This window comes from Chiloscyllium plagiosum, chromosome 25 (genome assembly GCF_004010195.1).
Source record: "Chiloscyllium plagiosum isolate BGI_BamShark_2017 chromosome 25, ASM401019v2, whole genome shotgun sequence".
Lineage (NCBI taxonomy): Eukaryota > Metazoa > Chordata > Chondrichthyes > Orectolobiformes > Hemiscylliidae > Chiloscyllium > Chiloscyllium plagiosum.
Genome location: NC_057734.1, coordinates 460,810 through 470,383, shown reverse-complemented (window position 1 = coordinate 470,383; position 9,574 = coordinate 460,810). Strand labels below are relative to the sequence as shown.

At 46.6% G+C, this 9,574-nt stretch overlaps 1 protein-coding gene across 1 annotated transcript in view; it reads left to right on the top strand.

Annotated features, from left to right (window-relative positions):
- ncor2 (nuclear receptor corepressor 2) overlaps positions 1–9,574 on the top strand; it is a 199,489-nt gene that overhangs the window by 149,877 nt on the left and 40,038 nt on the right. Inside the window, exons 23-25 of the mRNA XM_043715247.1 lie at positions 370–481; positions 2,921–3,013; positions 3,658–3,915. Of these exons, the coding sequence (XP_043571182.1) occupies positions 370–481; positions 2,921–3,013; positions 3,658–3,915 (463 nt within the window). The remainder of the gene's footprint in view (positions 1–369; positions 482–2,920; positions 3,014–3,657; positions 3,916–9,574) is intronic.

Below are 9,574 nucleotides of genomic sequence, written 5' to 3'. Positions count from 1 at the left end.
GGGCTGGGATTGTGAGGGGGGGGGGGAGTGATCTCATCGAGGATAGGGCTGGGATTGTGAGGGGGGGAGTGATCGTCTCGCGGATAGGGCTGGGATTGTGAAGGGGAGGGGAGTGATCTCCTCGAGGATAGGGCTGGGATTGTGAGGGAGAGTGTTAGCCCCTAAACAGGAACTTGGTTGATGATGGGAGGTCATCCCTAGGACAGGGGACCAGGGTTATAGCAATGTGACCCACGGACGGAGGGGCTGAGATCTTGGACGGATGGGTGGGTGGGCCATCATGATATCCTACTGTAAAGGGCAGGATTGGTTCTGTCTTGGGCCTGGGAGTTTTGACCCATCTATGACTCTCTTTTTTCCCCGTCTCAGGGAGCTGCGATCCCATTGCTCAACACAGCTGCTTATGGACCAGAGCGCGGTCAGGGTCACCAGACGACACTGCCCATTGGCCTGCAGTGGTCAGTGGATCCGTCCAGAGACGGTAGGTGCTGGGAATGAACGGACCGACTGATGGAATTAGAAACAGGAAACGTATGGCAAGACGATTCCATGTCAGTCAAAGCTGCTTCGAAACAGTGCCCATTCAGCTCCTCCATCCTGCTCCACAGCGAGAGCAGTTCACTCCTACATCAGCCCCACCATCCTGTACCACAGGGAGGATGGCATTTAGCTCTTACATCCTGTTCAAGGGGAGGGGGAAGTGTGCAGTTAGCCCCTACACCTGGTCCACAGAGATAGGAGGAGTCCTTTCAGCCCCAAAAGCCCATTCTGACATTAATTGGATATTACCTGATTCCTATCTCATCTCCGTTTATCCATCTTTGCTCCATGCCCTCATGCAGCTTAGTGAACAAAAACATCACATCCATCTCTTAAAGTATGCAGTTTACCCAACAATGTCTGGGACAGGGAATGTTCCCAGTTCCACATCCAGTTTAGGATGAGGAAGTGCACCATTTTTATTCTAGACACATATCTCACTCCACCCTGAAGTGGAAGTTGCTGAGGTCCCAGTGGATCCTCTGGGGGAGAGGGAAGAGGATCAGGCAGACCTCCCCCACCCCACCCCACCAGTGGAGAATAGATTCATTAACCTCACTCTATGCTTTACTATAACAAAGCCAAACTGATCCTGTTCAGATTCAAACTGTTCACAAGCTCAACTCCTCCAAATAGCGGGTAAAAGTGAGTACTGCAGATGCTGGAGATTAAAGTTAAGAGTGTGGTGCTGGAAAAGCACAAGGGATTAGGCAGCATCCGAGGTGCAGGAGAATTGATGTTTCGGGCAAAAGCCCTTCATCAGAAATTCCTAATGAAGGGCTTTTGCCCGAAACGTCGACTTTCCTGCTCCTCAGATGCTGTCTCTCCTCCAAATAGCACCAGACAATAACTAGCCCAAACTGACAGGAGACTATCAGCTCTGTGTTTCACTGTTAGCTCTCTCTCACCACCACCCACCACATCACACAGTGACATTAGAATGTTGCAGTCAAAAGGATAAATTCTCAAACCTTCAGTGAGTTAGAGAGAGCAGTTAGTGTGGGTTAATGGGAGAGTCACTGGGTTAATGAGTTACTTGGCTTACAAGGCACATTCAAGACAATATTAGATCCAAGGAGACTGGATACAAATTGGAGAACGTGGGGAATGGGAGCAGGTTCAAATTCAGCAAAGGAGGAGAAAGGAATTGATTGAGAAAGGGAAAACGGAGTACAAGTCTAAGCTTGTGGGGAACATTAAAACCCAACTGTCAAAGCTTTTATACACGTCTGAAGAGAAAAAAAAAATTGGTGAAGACAAATGTTGGTCCAAGAGTCAGAAGCTGGGAAATTTACAATTTTGAATAAATGACTCACCAATTAAACATATACTTTGGTTCTGTTCACAAATAACAATCCAGAAATATTTAGAGACAAAGAGTTAGTGAGAGAGAGGAACTAAAGGAAATCCGTATGAAAAGAAATGAGGAAATTGATGGAATTGAGGACTGATAATTGTCTGGACCTTGGTGAGACCAAGCCTGGAATATTGTGTGCAGGTTTGGCCTCCTTATCTGAGGAAGGATGTTCTTACCAAAGCAGGGGAGTACAGCAAAAGTTTATCAAATACATTTCTAGGATAGGAGGACTGATGTATGAGGAGGGGTTGAATCAGTTAATTTTGTTTCCACTGGAGTTTCTGAAGAATGAGGGGGACAACCTCACAGAAACTTATCAAATTCTAACAGGATTAGTCAAGGTAGATGGAGGAAGGATGTTCCCAATGGTAGGGGAGTCCAGGCTGTGGGTCACAGTTTAATGATACAGGGTAGGCCTTTTAGGACTAAGATGAAGAAAAATGTCTTCACCCATTGAGTGGTGAGGCTATGGAATTTTCTGCAACAAAAAGCAACTGAGGCCAAAACAATGCATGTTTTCAAAAAGGAGCTTGATAGAGTTGTTAGGACTAAAGAGATCAAAGGGAGTGGGGAGAACGTGGGAACAGGAGACTGAACTGGATGATTAATCAAAATCCTATTGAATTGGGGGAACCAGACTTGAAGGGCCAAATGTCCTACTCCTGCTCCTTGTTTTTCTGTCTTTGTCATTACCGAGAGAGTAGATAGGTTTGTGAGTTGCTGTAGATTTGTAAGTGAGTTGCTCAGTTTGTGGGAGAGTTGTTGGTTAGTGAGTTAGTCTGGGTTGGTGAGAGAATTATTGGCAATGTGAGTTAATATGGGTTCGTGAGAGCCTGGCTGGGTTAGTGAGTGACTTTAGTGACCGAGTCAATGGATTAGTGAGAGAGTTGTTTGTTTAGTGAGTTACTGTAGGGTTAGTGAAAGAGTCGTTGAGTTACTGTAGGTTACCAGCATGACATTATTGTTGCTCCTTCTGAGTTTATTCAATGGATTGTCACTGTTGTGTTGCCATGCCATTTACAGCAATGAAACAGGAGCAATTATCGCCAGTGTCACAGAACAGCCCACCAGATAGCAGAGGAACACAGACAGTTGATAACAACTTCATCAGCACAGGTATGGAATCAGACAGTGCTCTCCCAGAACTGACCCTCTGATAGTGCCTACTCCCTCAGCACTGGCGTTCCGACAGTGTGGCACTCCCTCAGCACTGACCCTCCGACAGTGCGGCACTCCCTCAGCACTGACCCTCCAACAGTGCGGCTCTCCCTCAGCACTGACTCTCTGATAGTGCCTACTCCCTCAGCACTGGCGTTCCGACAGTGTGGCACACCCTCAGCACTGACCCTCTGGCAGTGCGGCACGCCCTCAGTTCTGATCCTCTCGCGGTGCGGCACACCCTCAGCACTGACCCTCCGGCAGTGCAGCACACCTCAGTTCTGATCCTCTTGCAGTGCGGCACACCCTCAGCACTGACCCTCCGGCAGTGTGGCACTCCCTCAGCACTGACCCTCCGACAGTGCGGCACTCCCTCAGTACTGACCCTCCGACAGTGCATCACTCCCTCAGCACTGACCCTCTGTCAGTGTACTCTCCTGAAACCCCACTGTTGAAGCAGGAGACTGCTTGTCATGGCAAGGGGCCCGTCAAAGCATTAGGTTCTTTCATTTCACTTCCAGGTTTTTGTAATTAAACACGTTGAGCTTTCTGTGTGTCTGTTTCTCTGTAATTGGTCTATGAAGGTTGTCCTGTCTTCGCAGCTTCACCCCTGTGCCTGGTTCAACCTGGAAGCATCACACGAGGGACCCCTGGAGCAAGATTTCCTTTGGAATCAGCAGCTTCCTACCGAGGCTCAATCACTCAGGTAATCTCTGTTCAGATCACAATGAGGGAATCTGTTGAAAATGAACCTCCGCCCGCTTCACCAGTCACGCTTTTAATTGTAATTCTAGATTCAATCACTGATGGCAAAATTATTTCCTTTTATGCTATTGTCCAGCTTCCTTTAATAATCTCAAAATAATCCATTTATTATAAAACAAAGCAAATTCCTAAAAAATCAACTGTGTAAGCATTTAATGCGTAATCTATAATCCTGAATTAGAACTATACTCGCTTTTAATCCGAAAGACAGTACATCAACTACACAAAAGACAAAAAAGACAGCAAAGCCTCGACAGAGATGATCTTTTTGAAAAGGGTAAGAAAAACACCCTTGGTCTGAAAAACAAAGCATTGAATCTGACGAACTCTCGTTGTTTCTTGCTGATGTTATCAGATTGCTGACACCTGTAGACTGTTGGAAGGTCTCCAAACGAGATTTCAGTTTGGATGAAAATCAAGTTGTTTCCAACTCTATGGACAGTGATCACAGTTCAACTTTTGAGGTTTAACAAAGAAATTGAAATATGGTGATCTGGAAATTTTATCAGGTTTCCAAGTACATCACCGAAGAAAATCAGAGAGAGCCGCAGCCATAGTGCAGCTTTTGACATTTTCTTCCTTGTGACTCTCTCTGGGTGTGTGAAACAGAAATCAAGTCCTGAAAGGATTGCGAGACCTCCATCCAAACAGCATCTGCCACATCTGGTTTTCTGACAATTAATGGCAGTAAAGCCCCATTACTTCTACCCTTAAAAGCTTTGCTTGGCCAACTTTCTGAAATCACCTGACGTTTTGTAATTACCGAGTGGATTACAGTCCAATTAAAACAGTTGGCCACATTTCCCTGAAGTCCCACTCCCCTTGGTAAAAAAACACCCTGCCTCATTCAGAGAGTGTCCGAATAGTTCAGTAACTTCCAGGTCACCCTGTTAGTCAAAAATGGAGCTGAACTCCCAAGAAAGCCAGTGATGATTCCAAATCAATTGACAGAGTAAAGCAGTAATGCTGAAACAAGCACCCAAGGAGGGACTAGCCTCTTCCTGTGCTCGATCATTCTTTATTGGTCAGAGTACTGAGTAGAAAATGTGTTGCTGGAAGAGCGCAGCAGGTCAGGCAGCATCCAGGGAACAGGAGAATCGACGTTTCGGGCATAAGCCCTTCTTCAGGAAGGGCTCCTGAAGAAGGGCTTATGCCCGAAACGTCGATTCTCCTGCTCCTTTGATGCTGCCTGACCTGCTGCGCTCTTCCAGCAACACATTTTCAGCTCTGATCTCCAGCATCTGCAGACCTCACTTTCTCCTCAGAGTACTGAGTACAGGAGTTGGGAAGTCATGTTGCGGCTGTACGGGACATTAGTGAGGCCACTTTTGGAATATTGTGTGCAGTTCTGGTCTCCATGACAGAAGAGGGATTTTGTGAAACTTGAAAGCGTTCAGAAAAGGTTTGCAAGGATGGTCCCAGGTTGGAGGATTTGAGCTATTGGGAGAAGCTGAATTGGCTGGGGCTATTTTCCCTGGAAAATCGGAGACCGAGGGTTGAACTTATAGATGTTTATAAAATCATGAGGGTCATGGATAGGTTTAAATAGGCAAGGTCTTTTCCCTGTGTTGGGGTAGTCCAGAACTAGAGAGCGTAGGTTTAGGGTGAGAGGGGAAAGATATAAAAGGGACCTAAGGAGCAGCTATTTCACACAGAGGATGAAGCATGTGTGGAATGAGCTGCCAGAGGAAGTGGTGGAGGATGGTACAATTACAACATTTAAAAGGCATCTGGATGGGTATATGAACAGGAAGGGTTTAGAGAGACATGGGCAAAGTGCTGGCAAATGGGGCTAGATTTCTGTAGGATACCTAGTCGGCATGGACGAGTTGAACTGAAGGGCCTGTTTCCATGCTGTACATCTCTCTAACCAGAAAAATAATAAAAAAGACAAATGCTTTATATAGCACTATTCCAGATCACAACCATCTCCAATGAGCCAATGAAATATCTGGAAATATTTTGTGATGTCAGAGATGAAGCAGTGAATTACTGCCCATCAAATGCCTCAAGCAGCCTGAGAGCACACCCGAAGAATGAGCAAATAATGTGATATAACAAATAATAAGGAAAGAACAGTACACTGAGATCTTATAAATTGTGCCAGAAAATGGTTTACATTAGCCTGACAGGCACCTCGGTTTAACACCTGAAGTATAACATTTGTAAGACAGTACTGACCCTCTGACAGTGCATCACTGTCTCAGCACTGACCCTCCAACAGTGCAGCACTCCCTCAGCTCTGACCCTCCGACAGCATGTCACTCCCTCAGCACTGACCCTCTGACAGCGCGTCACTCCCTCAGCACTGACCCTCCGACAGCGCGTCACTCCCTCAGCACTGACCCTCCGACAGCATGTCACTCCCTCAGCACTGACCCTCCGACAGCATGTCACTCCCTCAGCGCTGACCCTCCGACAGCGCGTCACTCCCTCAGTACTGACCCTCCGATAGCATGTCACTCCCTCAGCACTGACCCTCCGACAGCGCGTCACTCCCTCAGCACTGACCCTCCGACAGTGCGGTGCTCCCTCAGCATTGACCCTCTGACAGTGCGGTGCTCCCTCAGCACTGACCCTCGGACATTTCGGTGCTCCCTCAGCATTGACCCTCTGACAGTGCGGCACTCCCTCAGCACTCACCCTCTGACAGTGCAGCACTCCCTCAGCACTGACCCTCCGACAGTGCGGCGCTCCCTCAGCACTGACCCTCCGACAGTGCGGTGCTTCCTCAGCACTGACCCTCCGACAACGCGTCACTCCCTCTGTAACAGAGTGGCGCTAGAGCATTGAACATTACAGTACAGTACAGACACTTCAGCCCTCGATGTTGTGCCAACCTGTGAAACCAATCTGAAGCCTATCTAACCGACACCACTCCATTATTATCCATATGTCCATCCAATGACCATTTAAATGCCCTTAAAGTTGGTGAGTCTACTACTGTTGTAAGCAGGGCATTCCACGCCCCTATTACTTTGAGTGAAGAAACTACCTCTGACATCTGTCCTACATCTATCACCCCTCATTTTTAAGCTATGTCCCATTGTGCTAGCCATCATCATCTGAGGAAAAAGGCTCTCCCTGTCCACCCTACCTAACCCTCTGATTATCTGATATGTCTCTATTAAGTCACCTCTCAACCTTCTTCTCTCTAATGAAAACAGCCCCAAGTCCCTCAGCCTTTTCTCGTAAGACCTTCCCTCCATATGAGGCAACATCCTAGTAAATCTCCTCTGCACCCTTTCCAAAGCTGCCACCTCCTTCCTATAATGCGGTGACCAGAACTGGAAGCAATACTCCAAGTGCGGCCGCACCAGAGTTTTGTACAACTGCAGCATGATCTCGTGGCTCCAAAACTTAATTCCTCTACCAATAAAAGCTAACACACTGGATGCCTTTTTAACAACCCTGTCAACCTGAATAGCAACTTTCAAGGATCTATGTACCTGGACACCGAGATCTCTCTGCTCATCTATACAACCAAGAATCTTACCATTAGCCCAGTACTCTGCATTCCTGTTGCTCCTTCCAAAGTGAATCATACTTTTTTCCACATTAAACTCCACGTGCCACTTCTCAGCCCAGCTCTGCAGCTTATCTATGTCCCTCTGTAACCTGCAACATCCTTCCACACTATCCACAACTCCACCGACCTTTGTGTCATCCGCAAATTTACTAACTCATCCTCTACACCCTCATCCACGTGATTTATAAAGATGACAACAGCAGTGGACCCAAAACAGATCCTTGCGGTACACCATTAGTAACTGAACTCCAGGATGAACATATCCCATCAACTAACACCCTCTTCTTTCAGCTAGCCAATTTCTGATCCAAACCACTAAATAACCCTCAATCCCCTACCGTGGGGAACCTTATCAAATGCCTTACTGAAGTCCATATACACCACATCAACCACTTTACCCTCATCCACCTGTTTGGTCATCTTCTTAAAGAACTCAATAAGGTTTGTAAGGCACAACCTAACCTTCTCAAAAGCGTGTTGACTGTCCCTAATCAACTCATTGCTGTCTAGATTGTTATAAATTTTATCTCTTATAACCTTTTCCAACACTTTACCCATAGCTGAAGTAAGGCTCACTGGTCTATAATTACCAGGGTTGTCTCTACTCCCCTTCTTGAACAAGGGGACAACATTTGCTTTCCTCCAGACTTCTGGCACTATTCCTGTAGACAGTGACGACATAAAGATCAAAGCCAAAGGCTCTACAATCTACTCTCTGGCTTCCCAGCGAATCCTAGGATAAATCCCACCTGGCCCAGGGGACTTATCTATTTTCAACACTTTCCAGAATTGCTAACACCTCCTCCTTCTGAACCTCAATCCTGTATCTCAGTATTCTCCTCGACAGCATTGTCTTTTTCCAATGTGAATACTGATGAAGAATATTCATTTAGCACTTCCCCTGTCTCCTCTGGTGCCACGCACAACTTCCCACTACTGTCCTTGATTGGCCCTAATCTTACTCTAGTCATCCTTTTATTCCTGATATACCTATAGAAAGCTTTAGGGTTTTCCTTGATCCTATCCGTCAACGACTTCTCATGTCTCCTCCTGGCTCTTCTTAGCTCTCTCTTTAGGTCTTTTCTGACTTACTTGTAACTCTCAAGTGCCCAAACTGAACCTTCACATCTCATCCTGACATAAGCCTTCTTCCTCCTCTTGACGTGAGATTCAACTTCTTTAGTAAACCACAGCTCCCTCGCTCGACCCCTTCCTCCCTGCCTGACAGATACATACTTATCGAGGACACGTAGTAGCTGTTCCTCGAATAAGCTCCACATTTCAATTGTGTCCATCCCCTGCAGTTTTCTTCCCCATCCTATGCATCCTAAATCTTGCCTAATTGCATCATAATTGCCTTTCACCCAGCTATAAATTTTGCCCTGTGGTATATACCTGTCCCATTCTATCGCTAAAGTAAACAATCATACTATAGTCACTATCACCAAAGTGCTCACCCACTTCCAAATCTAACACCTGGCCAGGTTCATTCCCCTCTTGTTGGCCTGTCTGCATACTGTGTCAGGAAACCCTCCTACATACATTTGACAAAATCTGACCCATCTAAAATACGCAAACTAAAACTTCCGGTCAATATTTGGAAAGTTAAAGTCTCCCATAACAAATACCCTGTTACTCTCACTCTCCTGCAGGATCATATTTGCAATCCTTTGCTCTACATCTCTGGAACAATTCAGAGGCCTATAGAAAACTCCCAACAGGGTGACTTCTCCTTTCCTGTTTCTAACCGCAGCCAATACTACACCAGTGGGCAAGTCCTCAAACGTCCTTTCTGCCACCGTAATATTGTCCTTGACTTACAATGCCACACCTTCCCCTCTTTTTACCATCTTCTCTGTTCTTACGGAAATATCTAAATCCTAGATCCTGTAACAACCATTCCTGTCCCTCAGTATCACTCCGCTCGTACTCACTCTGCAACAGTGCAACACTCTCAGCACTGACCCTTTGACAGTATATTGCTCCCTTAGTACAACCCTCCAACAGTGCGGCACTCTCTTAGCACTGATCCTCTGACAGTGCGGCACTCTCTCAGCACTGACCCTTTGACAGTGCATCACTCTCTCAGCACTGACCCTCTGACAGTGCGGCACTCTCTCAGCACTGACCCTCTGACAGTGCGGCACTCTCAACACTGACCCTCTGACAGTGCGGCACTCCCTCAGTATTGACTCTACGACACTTTATCACTTCCGTCCATACTG